Below are 18,923 nucleotides of genomic sequence, written 5' to 3' on the forward strand. Positions count from 1 at the left end.
TCTTCCCTGGTCCAACACCTTAAAGCCACAGGACATAAAATAGACTTCAAAGAGACCAGAACTATTGCCAAGTCTGAACATTTTAACAACAGAATAATCAGAGAAGCCATCGAGATAGAAAAACGCCCACACAACATGAACAGGCGGGACGATACCTCCGGCCTGCCGGCCATTTGGAAGCCTGCCCTTATTGATAAATGAGTCCCTAACATGAGGAATGACACCAGGCCCACACTCACAAGAGCCACACAAAATATCACCACCAAACATCCACAAAGAAAGCAGACAATAACCCACCCTCATAATGAGGCACGACCAAGGACCAGAAGTCAGACTGCAACTGCACCATTAGCCACTTTAAACCCCTCCTATCCTTACATGAAACACAAACCCCCAACCAATCAGAACACACCTCCAACCAATCAGAACACAGCCAAGATCCCACCCAATCAGCTCAAACCCCCACTGGCAGTTAAAAGGAAGAAACAGCCGAGATCTCACATTGCTCCTGGAAGCACGAAGCCTGAAGATGACGAATGAGACTTCGTCGAAACGTCGCCAAGAAACTTCCAATTTTACGTGGGAAAAAACCCAAATAACCAAAGACCTACATACTAACACCCGCGAAAACCTCAGAAAACACACACACACACACACACACACACACACACACACACACACACACATATATATATATATATATATATATATATATATATATATATATATATATATATATATATGTTATATTTATGCTGATAAATAAATAAAGGGAGACTAGTATAGATCTATTTCAAGCTATTTAGCTCTCATCAGCTAGCCATACCCATGTTGGGAATCGAACCTGTGTTCTATGTATGTATGTATGTATGTATGTATGTACGTACATACGTACAGGCGCGCGCACACACACACACACCAATTTCTTTGCTAGTAATGCCTACCTGTCCAGGTTTCTCATGAGGAGGAACAGCAACCTAGGGGGACCAAAATCCATGGTTCCCTCCCCCCTCCCCCACATCCCTTACCTCTGCTGGAGTTGTGGTAGCTGTGCAAGATGGCGAGGTCAGTTTTGAACCACCACTCCATGGTGCTGGCTCTCTGAGATATAAAATCCGAGAAATGCAAGTCCTCCTTCTTCACGTTAAGGAGCCAGGGCACTTGGGGTAACATTCTTCTTGTGGAGGGGTCAAAGCTTGAAGCCAGTTGGTCGTCCACATATCCCACCACAATACATTGGGACTCATCCAGGTTGGGGCTCAGGACCACGGTGTAGAAAATGCGCAATGAATGGGAGGAGAAATCTTGGGGGAAATAGGGGGAGTGGTGAGACAGGAAATTTGGGAGAGGGATGCCCAAAGGCACACTTTTAATCCCCCCCCCCCATTTCCGTTTTGCTTTGGAATCAGCCCCCTTCCTAGCATCAATACTAAAACAAGACTCTCCAAGCTTGGCAAATTTAAGATCCTGCAGTGATGGTCCAAAAAGAAGAATGGACTAGATGCCCCTCTCGTAACCCCCTCTTTCCCGCAGGAGATATAAAACCATGCAAAAAGCCCACAGAAGATTTAACAAGCTCTGTTTATTTCAGATTGGTCGGATGGGCCGTAACCAGTGGTGGGATTCACATTTTTTAACAACCAGTTATGTGGGTGTGGCTGACTGGTCATGTGACTGGGTGGGTGTGGCCCAGTGGTGAGATTCAAACTTTTTTACTACCAGTTCTGTGGGCGTGGCTTTGTGGGTGTGGCATGGGAAAGATACTGCAAAATCCCCATTCCCTCCCTACCCCACTAATTTGCTTTCCAGCTCTGTTCTCCTGTTCAGGGCAACAAAAGATGATCAGCTGGAAGGTAGGGAAGCAGAGGGGGCGGGGCCAGCCTATTTGCTGGTTCTCGGAACTACTCAAAATTTCTGCTACCAGTTCTCCAGAACCTGTCAGAACTGGCTGAATGCCACCTCTGGGTGGCCAACTCAACATTACTCAAGTCGAGGGGTGCCTTGCCCCCCTCCCCTTACCTGGCATCCTGAGCTCTTCTGTCTTTGTCTATTAATTTGTCTACTACTACAGTGTCTGGTTGATTATCTCATGCCTGCCTGTCCTTCTGGATCCGGAACTCCCACAGATTCTTAGCGCTATCATTCTCCACAATCTTCTGTGGAAACTCCTTGATGGCTGAAGAAAACTAACCCGACTTCCCAACCAGGCGAAGCCTCTGGAACTCGCTGCCACAAGAAAACCAGGCTGCAACCAACCGCCTTGGTTTTAGCCCTACTCGTCCAGCAACTCACCTGCGCATCCTCCCCGCAGCAACAGGACCACCGCCGCGGACAGAAAGCCCAAACGCGCAACCGGGAGCCCCATCCTGATCCAGTCCCGATCAGCTGGTTGTGAAGGATCGGAACGAGCCCTTGACCGCGGAGGAATTTCTCAAAGGCGCCGCTGGAAAGTGAAAACGGGAGAGGTTCGGACTCGGCTCCTTTTGGGGAGAAGGAAGGAGAGACGGGAAAGAGAAGGAGCCGGAGCGAAAGGAGGCTTCATGGGCGAAGTCTGCCGGACCCCGAGCGCGGGGGGGGGGGGGGGGGGACGGGACGCGCGGCGCCTTAGATAGAGGGCGAAGCATTGTAGGAATTCCCCTTGTTTGTTGCGGAGCGGCTCAGCTCAACGTCCCTGGTTCCCCAAGAGGAAACCCTCCTGCCCGCTTTATGAGTGGATGATCCCACTCCAACCGAGCTTCCTGCGGGGGACTACACTCCCCATTCTCCCCCCCCCGGGCTGCGGACGATGGGAGTTGTCTCTAACACCTGCGAAAAACGGCCGATTGCCTGGGATAAATAAAAGTGGATTGGAGTCGGGCGTTCATTAAATCGATTAAAAATAAAGCCCTTCCCTTTCTTACCTGCCAGCCCTTCGCGCTTCTTTCCTTCGCCTTTTGCTGGCTTCTGACGCTGCTAGCCCACCAGCTGAACTCGGCGCCAAAGGTGGAAACGTATCCAGGAAGGACACAAAACGAACTCAAACTGGCGTTTTGTGGCTTGAACCGTTAGATCCTCAGCGTTAAGTGCAAGCCGCTCCCACAGGCTCAGGCGTCCTTCGCTCTCTTGAAATCGGAGGGAAAGAGAGACGGGGAGGGAGGGAGAGAGAAGGAAACAAAGAATGAGGAAGGGAAAGGAAGGAAGTGAAAGAAGGGAAAGAAGGAAGGAAACAGAAAGGAAGGAAGAAAAGGAAAGGAAGGAAAGAGAGAGAGAGAGAGAGAGAGAGAGAGAGAGAGAGAGACCTAGGCTGGGTCTCTCCTCTCCCAAATTCCTCCTTCGGGGTTACCTTCCCTCCTTCACTGAGCCTGGTTTAACCAGTTTTGCAATTTAAGTAACCAATTCCCCTTTCTATTTCTGATCAGAAAGTGAAAGTAGAGTGATTCAGGGCTCTGCTCTCTCTACCTCCTCCCCACATTCCTGGTAAATGCTGTGCCTCCCTCCAGTCCCCTCCTCCTGCCATCAGAAACATCTCCTGTCGCCCTTCCAGGAGTGGTGGTGTTTCTACTCTCAGGTGTGAAGTTCCAAGCAGCCCCTGTCCTGCTGGTCCTCCAGGCAGTGGGCCTGTGGGCTCAAACATGGGTTCAGGCCCACAAGCAGCTGCGTGGAACCCCATGGACCCCCCACACCAGGTGTGACTCTGTCCAGCTGTTTCCAAGCTCTGCCGAGTGTTACTGTGGATTTCTTTGGCCACTTTCCAGGTGAGCCTCAGGACTGGGAATCCTCCAAAGTAAAGCAGACGGTGGGTCTTCTTCCTGTTGGAGAACGTCTTTTCACAACAGCAGTGAGGGAGGAGCTGGAGCTGAAGACCCCTTCCCCAATTCTGCCCTTTATCCTCTTCCATTTCCGGGCTCCTCCTGGCACTCCCTGTGCTATTCTGACCTAGAGATAACAGAATCTAGCCTCATTTCATCAAAAATGAAGAAGAATTACACATGCCTCAGGATACTGTTGCAGGATCCAATCTGAATCGGTCACCAAGTCCAGAGATTTTGTCTTCCGGGTTTCGGGCTCAAGCTGGAGCCCAACCTCGGGGAATGTCTCTGGGTGCTTTGGGCTGTTCTGTGTGGGTTGGTTTTATGGTCTAATTCCATCAGACCCAAAATGACTTTCTGTACCATCTCCTGCCAACCATTAAGCATGATTTCATGACTGTGACTTGTGATTTCCTGCTGGATTCCCCAGTGAACGCCAATTGGTCATACTTGACTGTTGTGGCCCAGCAGGAGCCGTTGGCCACCAGGTGATGGCAGAGCATTGGATCAGAGGGAGTGTTCAGGGAAACACTTGGGAGTTGTTGCAGGATGCACCCCGTTGAAGGGTTAATAGCACTAGCAATAGCAATAGCAGTTAGACTTATATACCGCTTCATAGGGCTTTCAGCCCTCTCTAAGCGGTTTACAGAGTCAGCATATCGCCCCCACAGTCTGGGTCCTCATTTCACCCACCTCGGAAGGATGGAAGGCTGAGTCAACCTTGAGCCGGTGAGATTAGAACCGCTGAACTGCAGATAACAGTCAACTGAAGTGGCCTGCAGTGCTGCACCCTAACCACTGCGCCACCTCGGGTTACTCAGAAGGAACAACTGAGTACTTACAGGAGATGATTGCGAGCAGCTGTTGCTCATTGGGATCCTCTCCTGAGTATAAAGAGACTGTGGTGCCACGCCCTGGTTGCAGAAGTCAATGTTCAGTTCCTGTTCTAGTGATTGTTCGCGTTCAAACCAAGAGAAGCCAACTTGGATAAGTAGGTTTATCAGCCTCTTTGCAGTGCTGCGTTTCTTTATAGGACTTTTATCTCTTTGTTTATTTGGACTTGCAGCCAACAAGAGCTTGGACTGATTAAAAGAAACCTTTTTAGTTACGTGGCTTTTGGCTTTCGTTCCTGAACGGAGAAGGGTCAGAACACTTGACTAATCTTTTTAGGATATGTGTAACACTGGTAGCCAACAGTTAAGCATGATGCCGTAACTGTGACTTGTGATTTAACCGAATAACAAGAGTTGGAAGGAACCTTGTAGGTCATCTAGTCCAACCCCCACCCCACACCCAAGCAGGAGACCCTATAATATTTCTGACAGGATGGCAATCCTGTCTCTTCTTGAAAGCTTCCAGTGATGAAGCAACCTACAACTTCTGAAGGCAACATCGGTTCCATGGGTTGATTGTTCTCACTGTCAGAAAATTTCTCCTTACTTCTAGGTTGAATCTCTCCTTATTCAGTTTCCCTCAATTGTTCCTTGTCTGGTCTTCAGGTCTTCATAGTTTGACCCGGCTCCTCTCTGTGACAGCCCCTCAAATATTGAAACACTGCTATTATGTCTCCCCTGGTCTTTCTCTTCATTAGACTAGCCATGCCCAGTTCCTGCAATCTTTCATCGTATGCTTTAGCCTCCAGTCCCCTAATCATCTTGGTTGCTCTTCTCTGAACTCCTTCTAGAATCTCAACATCTTTCTGGTAGTGTGGTGATCAAAACTGGATGCAGTATTCTAATACTGGATGCAGTATTGTCGATCAGAAAGGTCAGCAGTTCGAATCCCTAGAGCCACATAACCGAGTGAGTTCCCGTTACTTGTCCCAGCTTCTGCCAACCTAGCAGTTCAAAAGCATGTAAAAATGCAAGTAGAAAAATAGAAAAATGGGAAGTTAATAGTGTTCTGTGCCCCTTCAACGTTTAGTCATGGTGGCCGCATGACCATGGAGACGTCATCGGACAGCGCTGGCTCTTTGGCTTTGAAACAGAAAAGACCGGCTCCTCTCTGCCCCCTAGAGTCGGGAATGACTAGCACATATGTTTGAGGGGAACCTTTACCTTTAATGGTAGGCAACAGTAGCACTTCCTTAGGAATTCTTTTAGCTGATTGCTTGCTTCATTTGCACAAAGATCCTCACCTTATGTTCAAATAGTATTTCTACAGGTGTTCTAAAATACCTTTTAAATGTACAAAGCATAAATAAAAAATAGAATTTTATTAAGTTTCAAAAAAATTTAAAAAACAGTTAACATACAAAAAAATACAACCAAAAGGAAAAAGTGACATACAAAAACAACAGGGAAAAATTTTAAAATAACTTTTTAAAAATCATGAAAAAGAACAGGAAAAAAAGGTACAATTTTTTTGGAGATGGCTACAATTACAAGACTCTTGTACTCTTTTAGTGCATACTTATTTTAAAAGATACAAAACTAAAATATAAAAATATAAAAGATACCAGTATACATAACCAAATGATAACAATATATAATACCATAATCTCTTAGCCTAAATAAAATGCATAGTCCATAAATGCATGATAAAATCAACACAAATACACCTAATATTATTAGATATTTCTATAGTCAACTATATATAATAAAACATCCTGTACTTTAAACAAATATCTGAGAACCTAAAATAAACCTGGACTCCACTTGGACAGTGCCAGCAGAGATGCCAAGCGAGAGCCTTGATCAAATTTTGTGGAGTGAGTTCCAGCTTGCCACTCTTGAGGAAGTGGACAAGGCCATGGGAGCGATGAGTGCTGGGTGAGATCATTTGTCGGTATGGGATTAAATACCACCAGTATGCGAACGATACCCAGCTGTATCTCTCCGCCCCGTGCCAACTCAGTGAAGCGGTGGAAATAATGTGCCAGTGCCTAGAAGCTGTCAGGGTCTGGATGGGAATGAACAAGCTTGCACTCAACCCTGACAAGACGGAGTGGCTTTGGATGCTGCCCCCCAAAGATAGTCCAGATATTCCACCTTTAAACCTGGGGGGTGAAATCTTACACGCCTCAGAGAGGGCCCGCAACTTGGGTGTTCTCCTGGATCCGCAGCTGACGTTAGAACATCATTTGTCAGCTGTGACCAGGGGAGCTTTTGCCCAGGTTCGCCTGGTGCACCAGTTGCGGCCATATCTGGACCGGGAGGCACTCCAAATGGTCACTCACACCCTCGTCACCTCAAGATTCGAGTACTGTAACGCGCTCTACATGGGGCTGCCCTTGAAAAGTGTTCAGAGACTACAATTGGTCCAGAATGCAGCCGTGCGAGCGATACTGGGTGTACTTAGATACACCCATGTTACACCTATCCTCCGTGAGCTGCACTGGCTCCCTATTGGTCTCCAAACATGCTTCAAGGTGCTGGTTATTATCTTTAAAGCCCTACATGGCCTAGGACCTGGATATCTCCGTGACCGCCTCCTGCAACATACCTCCCAGCGCCCAATAAGATCTCACAGGGTGGGCCTTCTCCAGGTGCCGTCGACTACACAATGTTAACTGGCGGCTCCTCGGGGAAGAGCCTTCTCTGTAGCTGCCCAGCCCTATGGAATGATCTACCCCCTGAGATGCAGACCCTCCCCACTCTCTCAGCGCAGGGGAGGGCATGCATGCACAGGGGCGGGAGTGGGTTGCTGCCGGCATTACTGTCTGTTTGGTGCGCAAATTTTTTGCCTCTCTGTCTCTGTCTCTCTCTCTCTGTCTCTTCCTCTGTCTCTCTTTCTCTTTTCTTTTTGTATAGAGACTATAATTATCACTGGAAAGTGCAATTTCCCTTTGTATGCTAAAACAGTGTCAGTGAAACCTTAGCGGCTGACATGCCGAGCTAATTAATTGATTAATGTTGTTATCAGAGCGAGCTCATCCTCTTCCTTCTCTCTGTCTCTCTCTCTCTCTTTCTCTCTCTCTCGCTCTTTTTTTTTTCCTGATCAGAGCACTAATTTTATAACATCATTGTTAAATGAGGTATGCAGCCTTTTAAAAATTCCCCTTTCCATGATCATAACTTCCTATCAGGCTGAAACAGATGGGCTCTCCGGGTGGCTTAATTAAACGTTGAAAGCAGATGCTCGGGAAAATTAATCAGCGCTGAACCAAAATGTTGGGGTAAATGGTTACCTTTGTGCCTCTCGCTCGTCGTTTGGGATATTCCTTAGTCATCCACAGGTTGCTTCTCCTCCTCCTCCTCCTCTCCCCAGCCCCATTTCTCCTTGAAAAAGCTTCCTTGGACAATGGGATTCAAAGGGGGGGGGGCTTTTGTGATGGGCGGAAAGCATCAGATTTCCCTTTGGTTTTATTTCCACTTGGCTGCCAAGTGATGCAAATGAATCTTTTAATCCCCCACACTCAAATGGGTTGGGTTGATATCCTGGCCTTAAGAACAGAATCTTTTGCATCCCAGGTTCAGATTCTCACCTGGATTTGAGTTCCAGGGAGAGAAGTTAAAAAATAGGGGGAGGGGGGTGCATTCCATTGTGGTTGATTGACTGATTATCCCAAAGGTGTTTTTTCTAGAGGTCCAAAGTAGACTTTTTTTGTTTTTTTTCCCCTTGAAGACACTTTGTTCTCATCCAAGAAGCGTCTTCAGTTTATGGAAGAGGAGCAGGAGGAGGAGGAGGAAGAGGAGAGGGAGGAAGAGGAGGAGAAAGAAAGAAAGAAAGAAAAGAAAAAGAAAAAAGAATGAATGAAAGAATGAATGAATGAATGAATGAAAGAGAGAGAGAGAAAAGAGAGAGAGAAAGAAGGAAGGAAAGAAAGAAGGATGGATGGAAAGAGAGAGAAAAGAAAAAGAGAAGGAAGGAAGGAAGGAGAGAGAGAAAAGAAAGAAAAAGAAAGAAAGCAAAAAGAGAAGGAAGGAGAGAGAGAAAAGAAAGAAAGAAGGAAGGAAGGAAAGAGAGAGAAAAAAGAGAAAGAAAGAAGGAAGGAAGGAGAGAGAGAAAAGAAAGAAAGAAAAAAAAGAAAAAAGAGAAGGAAGGAGACTGAGAAAAGAAAGAAGGAAAGAAAAAGAAAAGAAAGAAAGAAGGAAGGAAAGACAGAGAGAAAAAAGAGAAGAAAGAAAGAGGGAAGGAAAGAAAGAGAAAGAGAGAGAGAGAGAGAGAGAGAAAGATTGATTGTCCTCAAGTTCAGAAGAAACTCAAATGAATTTAGGGCTGGTTTCCACATGGCTGCTAGATTCAATAAGCAGAAACTGGATGGATTTTTGTACACAAAACTACCTACCATTCCATAGCATATAATACATTCATTTGGGACCATTTTGTTCCTTGTCACACCTCATGGGTCATTTTCATGCAGCCCCTTCACTCCAGCATGAAAAGATTTTCCAAAAGGACAAAGAAAACACAAAAACTATTCACCAGAAGCATTAAAGCTATAGAGAAGGGTTGTAGAAGTAGACAATCTGTTTCTTTCTGTTTTGAAATGCCAGCCTGCACCAAAAATGAACTTTAAATGGGTATGAATAAATGGGGACCGTAGGACAGGGACGGAAGGCACGCTGGTGCGCTTATGCACATCTTCTTTACGGAGCTCTTAGGAGTGGGGTGAGCTCCACAGTAGACAGATTAAGGTTGAAGCTATGGGGGGTTTTAGGATGTAACAATGGAGTCAGGTAGAGCATTCCAGGCGTTGACCACTCTGGTGCTGAAGTCGCATTTTCTGCAATCGAGTTTGGAGCGGTTTATCTTGAGTTTGTATCCATTGTTTTCCCATGTATTATTGGCGTTGACACTGAAGTAGTCGTTGACAGGAAGGATATTGTAGCAGACAATTTTATGTACTATACTTAATCGGCCAGATTGTCCAAGCCCAAAATTTCGAGCCTGGTGGCATAAGGGATTCTATTGTGAGCAGAGGAGTGGAGTACACTCCTCGCAAAATACCTCTGGAATCATTTTGTTTTAATTCATCAAAGGGATGAAAATCAGTGAACTGATATTGCAGTGTGAACCGAATGAATAGCTCTTCCATTCTTGTGGGTTTTTTTTTTTTAGCACCGCAGCCAGCCTATGCAATCAGGTAATTCCCCACTACGAAGGGGACTATCTAGCTTCCCCCCCCCCAAAAAAACCCCGTTTCCTTTAAGGGCATTGGGGAAAATAGCAAGGGATTTGCTAGACAGGTTTCCATTCTATTATTGTGTTTTCTTTTTATGGTTCAGAACTTCATACTGTGCGCTCAGATTTTATTGCTATTCTTTCGTGCTCCCCAGCTCTGCACCCAAGAGCAGAGTGTTTTGTCTAGCAGTTCTAGGCAGCATCAACAGAGGGATAGAATCAAGATCACACGAAGGGTTAATACCACTTTATACTTTACCACTCCCTTGGAAAGGCCACACTTGGAATCCTGTTTTGGTCACCACAGTGTAAAAAAGTTGTTGAGGCTCTAGAACAGGAGTGTAAAACTCAAGGCCCGGGGGCCAGATCTGGCCCGGGGGGTACTTAGATCTGGCCCATGGGGCCACCCTGGAAACAGCAAAGGATCGGTCCGTGGTGCCTCTGGCAGAAGAGATGGGATTCAAAAATTGTTTACTACTGATTCTGTGGGTGTGGCTTGCTAGGCATGGCTTGGTGGGCATGGGAGAAGAGAAGAGCAACAGAAATTATTAGGGGATTGGAGGTTAAAACGTTAAAAAAATGGTTGCTAGAATTGTGTGTATCTAGTTTAATGAATAGGGACGTGGTGGCTCAGTGGCTAAGACGCTGAGCTTGTTGATCAGAAAGGTCGGCAGTTTGGCAGTTCAAATCCCTAGCGCGGCATAACGGAGTGAGCAGTCTTCCGGAAGTTTGATTTGGACAAGTCGGGAAGCATGACTTCCTATGAAATGCGAATGGCTCTGGAATCTGCAGGTGACATGCTTGTTTCTTGGAACATTGGGTTTTCTTTCCATTTCTCAGCCGCCCATGCAGCAGACTAGTCCTCAAGGAAGGCTATAAAAAAAACCCAACCAGTGATAATTAAAGTCCTGCCAGGTTTTAAAATTAGAATGGGGGTGGGGGTGTCCTCAGACTGTAGATGTAAAAATTGTTGTGACCGAGGCTTCCCGAGAGCATGAAGCAAACTCCTTGTCCCGACAAAAACCTCTTTGGGGACAAAAAACTCTCAGCTGGGTGACTTTGGGCCAATAACCAGGAGACGGTGAGTTCTAGTCCCTGCTTTAGGCATGAAAGTCGGCTGGGTGACTTTGGGCCAATCACCAAGAGACGGTGAGTTCTAGTCCCTGCTTTGGGCATGAAAGTCAGCTGGGTGACTTTGGGCCAATAACCAGGAGATGGTGAGTTCTAGTCCCTGCTGTAGTCATGAAAGTTGGCTGGGTGACTTTGGGCCAATCACCTGGAGATGGGGAATTCTAGTCCTGCTTTAGGCATGAAAGCCAGCTGGGTGACTTTGGGCCAGTCCCTTTCTCCAGAATTCCAGAAGTCCAGATATCCAAACTTCCTCCATTTGTAACAGTTAAGCAGAATTCTTAGAAAGCAAAGCAAACTAGTCCTGGATATATTTTTTTTCTTGAAAAAGAAACAGGAAAAAAATAACAAATTCAATATTTGCAGGAGACAATAAAACCAAGGGCTTCTTGGCAAGATTGTAACAAGGCGGGAGAGGTGGAAGCAAAACACAAAAAACCACAGAAAAAGGGGCTTGGATTTTAGGTGGGGGCTGTAACCCCCATCAGCCCCCACCCTGGAAAGCTGATTAATGGGATCTGAAGTCCAAAGCATTTCCTACAGTGTGTGTGTGTGTGTGTGTGTGTGCAAATAGGAATCATAATTTAATTTTATTTATTAAATGTTCAGATTTTCTTTAAACAATGAGTATCTTTTTTTTTGGTGGGGGGACTGTTGCAAGAAGGGAAGATCCCTATCCACCACCCTGGAAGTGGCTGATGGGACTTGTAATCCAAAACAGTACAGGGAGTCCTCCAGCTACAGCCACAAATGAGCCCAAAATTTATGTTGCTAAGTGAAACATTGTTTTCAGTGCCGCCATTGTTGTAAGGCAGCCTCCAACTGAAAAAAAAAAGCTAAAGTTACCTCTCAAGCAAGATGTTTGTAAGGTTTGTAAGATATTGTATTATTGGACTAAATAGATTAAAATGCATAGATTAGATACTCTTTTGAGAGCAGGCAACGCTAATTTCATTAGCGTGGGCCAATGTCCTCACAGTAAAAAAAAATGACAATCAAGATTACCTTATTTTATTTTACACACACTCAAACACACACACACACACGTGCACAGATTACGTGCCTGCCTCCAAACGCCCTCACCTGGGAGGCCGCGCCACACCTGGCCTTGATGAGCCACGTGCCTTTCCCCGCCAAGCGCTCTCGGAACGCCTCCCCCGTCCACCTCGGCTGCGATTGGCTGCTTTGGAAACCCGTCCTTCGGATTGGCTGAGCGGCCTCTATTTCTTCCCCCCTCCTCCTCCGAGGGGCGGGAACATTTTAAAAAGTCGGCGGGTTTCTCGGGTTGAGGCAAAAGTGTGAGTGCGGTGCAGAAGCAGTGCGTGCCGCCGCCGCCGCCGCTGCTGCCCCTGCCTTCTCCTCGTCTCTCTCGCCCCTCTCGAAAGAGACGACGCTGCGGGCCGCGGGGAGAGCAAATCTCCCCTCTCCCTACGGCGTCTCCGCAGCCGAAGCTTAGACCGTGAGGTGGCCTCTTGCACGCTGAGGTAATCCCCGTTTGAGGCTCTTAGACGTTGTGGGATGCTGAGAGGAGCTAAGGAATAGCCTATTCTCAGGGAGTAGGGACAGCTCCTGAGGTAGTTTTAGCCTATTCTCGGGGAGTAAGGACGGCGCTTGAGGTGATTTTAGCCTATTCTCAGGGAGTAAGGACGGCGCTTGAGGTGATTTTAGCTTATCCTCAGTGAGTAAGGACGGCGCCTGAGGTAATTTTAGCCTATTCTCCGGGTGTAAGGACAGCTCCTGAGGAAAAATGAACCTACTCAGGGAGTTAGGACAGCACCTGCTGTGATTTTAACCAGGGTGTATATTTCCTCAGGAGTAAAATGCCACCTCAAGGTTGTCTTATTTAAAGGACTCCCAACACCACAGCTCACCTATGGTGAGTTACCTCAGTCCCACTTTCTCTGAGGGAAATAAGGCAAATTTCTGGGTCCTGGATAATTTTAACCAAGACACTGGTATTTAGGAGTAAAATGGTGGAACTAGGTGGAGTTTGAGGTAATCTCAGCTGTGTCCTGTTCAAAGGACCAAACCACCCCAGAGAAGTAACCGTTAAAAGTAGCTTAAAAGGAGGGAATACAGCTGAGGCAATTATAGCCAGGTACAGTTAAAAGAGCTAAACTACCACAGGTGTTAAAATTAGCTTAAAGGCAAAATTGCTTCAGTCCTGCAGTTGACCTTTATTGATTAAATTTAAACTCTTGACACCTGAGAAAAGAAATTTTAGCCCAGATTCAAGTCCTTAAAAGAAAACATGTTACTTCAAGGAACTAAAGGTGTAAAAGTGAACTAAAATTACTTCAGGTCCAGGAGTTGACCTTGCTTTCTTGAAATAGTCCCACCTTGAGGCCTGAGGTAATTTTCAGCCAAAGTTTAATTTTTTTGAATAAAATACTAGTGGAACCTGGGGTAATCTCAACCATGTCCTTTCAAAAGGACCAAACCACCACATGTGAGTCATAATTAAAAACTACCTTAGGAGCTGACCTTGCTTTCAGGAATAAAGTGAATTTTTAGGACCTAAGATCCTGATTTAAGTCAAGGCTCAATTTCTTAAATTCCTCTGCCAAATAAAGTATACATAAGCATGTGGATGACTGACTACTTCAATAAAAGGCAAAAGCGTAACTAAAATCAGTTCAGGTCCAGGAGTTGACCTTGTTCTCAGAAATAGTCAATTCTAGGGACCTGAGGTAATTATAGCCAAGACTTAAGTCCTTAAACAAAACATGTAGAGGCCTAGCTACTTCAAGGAACTAACGGCAAAAGTTACCTAAAATTGCATCAGGTCCTGAAACTGACCTGACTTTCTTGCAGGAAGGTAAATTAAAGCAATTTTAGGGATGCCTTCCAGTTCCTGGAGAGTAAGAGAAACTCCTGGAGCTGGAGGGTCATATCTTTGGGAACAGTAAAAACCAGTGGTTTGTGGTATTCTCAAGGGCACAGCTTTCCAATTCATTGTATCTTGCCTTCGTCCACTTGTAGGATAAAGAACGTAAAAGCAGCTTTGTAAAATTGATGAATTTGTTTTCTAGTCTCTGAACATCAGGTGGTCATTTGGTGATGTTGATTTCTTCTTATTATTATTTCACAGGCACTCTACACAAAGAGAATCACCACAGACAAGCAGTCGAAGGCATCAAAGCTAAGTCAAAGGTTTACTAACTTTTCAGTGCTGGGTTTAACCAAGAAGCCTGACAGGTACTATCGGCAACATGTGGTTTATGACTGCAAAAAAACTTTGGGGCTTGCTATAAAGCTTACCCTAAGGCTGTGATGGCAAACCCAAGGCATGCGTGTGCGAAGTGGCATACGGAGCCAAGTTGCCTGGCATGTGTGGTGTTGGCCATTCCTCTTGGGTTTCTGGTGCACATGCACGCACGACAATCAGCTGGCCTTTGTGCGTGTGGCACTGCCGGAAACTGGAAGAGCCGGGATTCCGCTTTCCGGCGTGAGCATGCACGCTGGCCAGCTGACCGCAAGCCCGTAACCGGCAGTCTAGCTGGATGTTGCACCTGCGCCTGCTGGAAACCAGTAGAGGAACAGGCGAATGCCGCACATGCCAAGTGACATGGCTCCGCATGGCACTTTAGGCATGCATACCATAGGTTTGCAGAGGTTGCGCCTTAAGGCATGCTTTAGTGAAGTTTTTTTTGAGGGGGGGGAATGCATAGTAATGTAACAAAAGTAAAACATATAAACAATTTCGGATGTGAAATCATTTTAGCCACTGGTTGTGGTAGAACCAGAGCCCCCCCCCCCCCAACAAGCATTCCCCATATCAATACAGTGTGGGGATAGGGGTGATGTCCCCCCCATGTGGAGGTCATTCAATCCCTGAACACCCACACTGAGAGACTCATACTGGACAGCCTCTCTGGGGTTTTCAACTGGGTGACCCTTTCAGTCCCTGAGCGAGCAGTGAGGGCGAATCAACCTGGAGGAGGCAACGGGCGCTCAGCCGCAAGCCTCCTCCAGTCCCTGAGGACCCCCTCGGTACTCCGACTGGAAGGGGATCCTTCTGGATCACCCCCCCTCCCACCTTCTTTTTCTTAGAAACAAGGCCACAGTACCAGTCAGACTTCTTAAGAGCTGAAAGTGAAGTTGGTGATGAACAAAGGAGAAGATTTGCGGCTTGCGGTTTGAAAGGTCCTTAGTGTTCTCTGAGCTTGGTAGTTTCTTTTGCAGATGCTTTGTTATTTAGGGAATATCAGTGCTAGGAGAGAGAGTGGTTTGTTCTCAACTTGCTTTCCAGTGGCTTGCGGTTTCAGTGTTGTTAAAAATGGTCTTTAGAGATTCTTTGATTGGACTACTTGTTGATTTGTGTTGTTTGCTGCGGAGCAGGTGTTTTGGTCCTTTTGATTTCTTTTGGGCTTCTTGATGGTCATTTGTGCAGAGATATAGATGTTGTTTATGTCCATGTGGCTGCTGAGGGTTAATTTGTCAGAGTGCCAGGCGTTTAGAAATTTCATATGGTTGAGTGTCTTGGCAGGTTGTGAAACTAAGGAGTTTTCCCATTGTAGTTAGATTCGTAGTTGGTGCTATGATTGATAATAGATTTTATACTTCTCTCCACAGGTTATAGTATTCTTGCCTGGCATAATTTGGCCATGGCGATGGTTCTTAGAACCAGACAGAGAAATAAATATTATAGTTTTCTTGCCTGGCATAATTTGGCCATGGCAATGGTTCTTAGAACCAGACAGAGAAATAAATATTATAGTTTTCTTGCCTGGCATAATTTGGCCATGGTGATGGCTCTTAGAACCAGACAGAGAAATAGATATAATTTTCTTGCCTGGCATAATTTGGCCATGGCGATGGTTCTTAGAACCAGACAGAGAAATAAATATAGTTTTCTTGCTTGGCGTAACTTGGCCATGGCGATGGTTCTTAGAGCCAGACAGAGAAATAAATATCATAGTTTTCTTGCCTGGCATAATTTGGCCATGGCGATGGTTCTTAGAACCAGACAGGGAAATAAATATTATATTTTTCTTGCCTGGCTTAATTTGGCCATGGTGATGGTTCTTAGAACCAGACAGAGAAATAGATATAGTTTTATTGCCTGGCATAATTTGGCCATGGCGATGGTTCTTAGAACCAGACAGAGAAATAGATATAGTTTTCTTGCCTGGCAAAATTTGGCCATGGCGATGGTTCTTAGAACCAGACAGAGAAATAGATATAGTTTTCTTGCCTGGCATAATTTGGCCATGGCTATGGTTCTTAGAACCAGACAGGGAAATAAATATAGTTTTCTTGCGTTGCATAATTTGGACATGGCGATGGTTCTTAGAACCAGGCAGAAATAAATATTATAGTTTTCTTGCCTGGCATAATTTGGCCATGGTGATGGCTCTCAGAACCAGACAGAGAAATAGACATAGTTTTCTTGCCTGGTGTAATTTGGCCATGGCAATGGTTCTTAGAACCAGACAGGGAAATAAATATTATAGTTTTCTTGCCTGGCATAATTTGGCCATGGCGATGGTTCTTAGAACCAGGCAGAAATAAATATTATAGTTTTCTTGCCTGGCATAATTTGGCCATGGTGATGGCTCTTAGAACCACACAGAGAAATAGATATAGTTTTCTTGCCTGGTGTAATTTGGCCATGGCAATGGTTCCTAGAACCAGACAGGGAAATAAATATTATAGTTTTCTTGCCTGGTATAATTTGGCCATGGCGATGGTTCTTAGAACCAGGCAGAAATAAATATTATAGTTTTCTTGCCTGGCATAATTTGGCCATGGCGATGGCTATTAGAACCAGACAGAGAAATAGATATAGTTTTCTTGCCTGGCATAATTTGGCCATGGCTATGGTTCTTAGAACCAGACAGGGAAATAAATATTATAGTTTTCATGCCTGGCATAATTTGGCCATGGCGATGGTTCTTAGAACCAGGCAGAAATAAATATTATAGTTTTCTTGCCTGGCATAATTTGGCCATGGCGATGGTTCTTAGAACCAGACAGAGAAATAGACATAGTTTTCTTGCCTGGCATAATTTGGCCATGGCAATGGTTCTTAGAACCAGACAGAGAAATAAATATTATAGTTTTCTTGCCTGGCTTAATTTGGCCATGGCGATGGCTCTTAGAACCAGACAGAGAAATAGATATAATTTTCTTGCCTGGCATAATTTGAGCATGGCAATGGTTCTTAGAACCAGACAGAGAAACAGATATAGTTTTCTTGCTTGGCGTAACTTGGCCATGGTGATGGCTCTTAGAACCAGACAGAGAAATAGATATAGTTTTCTTGCTTGGCGTAACTTGGCCATGGCGATGGTTCTTAGAGCCAGACAGGGAAATAAATATTATAGTTTTCTTGCCTGGCATAATTTGGCCATGGTGATGGCTCTTAGAACCAGACAGAGAAATAGATATAATTTTCTTGCCTGGCATAATTTGGCCATGGCGATGGTTCTTAGAACCAGACAGAGAAATAGATATAGTTTTCTTGCCTGGTGTAACTTGGCCATGGCGATGGTTCTTAGAACCAGACAGAGAAATAGATATAGTTTTCTTGCTTGGCGTAACTTGGCCATGGCGATGGTACTTAGAGCCAGACAGAGAAATAAATATCATAGTTTTCTTGCCTGGCATAATTTGGCCATGGCGATGGTTCTTAGAACCAGACAGAGAAATAGATATAGTTTTCTTACCTGGTGGAATTTGGCCATGGCAATGGTTCTTAGAACCAGACAGAGAAATAAATATTATAGTTTTCTTGCCTGGCATAATTTGGCCATGGCGATTGTTCTTAGAACCAGACAGAGAAATAGGCATAGTTTTCTTGCTTGGCGCAACTTGGCCTTGGCGATGGTTCTTAGAACCAGACAGGGAAATAAATATTATAGTTTTCTTGCCTGGCATAATTTGGCCATGGTGATGGCTCTTAGAACCAGACAGAGAAATAGATATAGTTTTCTTGCTTGGCGTAACTTGGCCATGGCGATGGTTCTTAGAGCCAGACAGGGAAATAAATATTATAGTTTTCTTGCCTGGCATAATTTGGCCATGGTGATGGCTCTTAGAACCAGACAGAGAAATAGATATAATTTTCTTGCCTGGCATAATTTGGCCATGGCGATGGTTCTTAGAACCAGACAGAGAAATAGAAATAGTTTTCTTGCCTGGTGTAACTTGGCCATGGCGATGGCTCTTAGAACCAGACAGAGAAATAGATATAGTTTTCTTGCTTGGCGTAACTTGGCCATGGCGATGGTTCTTAGAGCCAGACAGGGAAATAAATATTATAGTTTTCTTGCCTGGCATAATTTGGCCATGGTGATGGTTCTTAGAACCAGACAGAGAAATAGATATAGTTTTCTTGCCTGGTGTAACTTGGCCATGGCGATGGTTCTTAGAACCAGACAGAGAAATAGACATAGTTTTCTTGCCTGGCATAATTTGGCCATGGCAATGGTTCTTAGAACCAGACAGAGAAATAAATATTATAGTTTTCTTGCCTGGCATAATTTGGCCATGGTGATGGTTCTTAGAACTACACAGAGAAATAGATATAGTTTTCTTGCTTCGCATAATTTGGCCATGGCGATGGTTCTTAGAACCAGGCAGAAATAAATATTATAGTTTTCTTCCCTGGCTTAATTTAGCCATGGTGATGGTTCTTAGAACCGGACAGAGAAATAGATATTATAGGTTTTTTGCCTGGCTTAATTTGGCCATAGCAATGGTTCTTAGAACCAGACATAAAACTTCAACTGCTCATTTTAATACTAGGCATGGCTGTTGAAGGATGATAGATTTTATAGATTTTCTGCCTGGCTTAATTTGGCCATGGTGATGGTTCTTGGCCTTGAGAAGATCCCACAAGGACAATTGCTTGCAGTTACATTTTCGCGCCCATGATAGTCTGAGCTATTCTGGGCATTCTTTCTCGGCTGGCCCTGTGCCAGCCCTTTGCCTACT

At 45.1% G+C, this 18,923-nt stretch overlaps 1 protein-coding gene across 1 annotated transcript in view; it reads right to left on the reverse strand.

Moving 5' to 3' along the window:
* LOC116503402 (major histocompatibility complex class I-related gene protein-like) overlaps nt 1–3,174 on the reverse strand; it is a 14,117-nt gene extending 10,943 nt beyond the window's left edge. The window contains exons 1-3 of the mRNA XM_032209801.1: nt 2,901–3,174; nt 2,293–2,443; nt 1,029–1,304 (exon numbers count right to left, since the gene is read on the reverse strand). Of these exons, the coding sequence (XP_032065692.1) occupies nt 1,029–1,304; nt 2,293–2,365 (349 nt within the window). The 5' untranslated portion in view covers nt 2,366–2,443; nt 2,901–3,174. The remainder of the gene's footprint in view (nt 1–1,028; nt 1,305–2,292; nt 2,444–2,900) is intronic.
* Between the last annotated feature and the right edge of the window lie 15,749 nt (nt 3,175–18,923).

This window comes from Thamnophis elegans, chromosome 2 (genome assembly GCF_009769535.1).
Source record: "Thamnophis elegans isolate rThaEle1 chromosome 2, rThaEle1.pri, whole genome shotgun sequence".
In the NCBI taxonomy this organism is placed as follows: domain Eukaryota; kingdom Metazoa; phylum Chordata; class Lepidosauria; order Squamata; family Colubridae; genus Thamnophis; species Thamnophis elegans.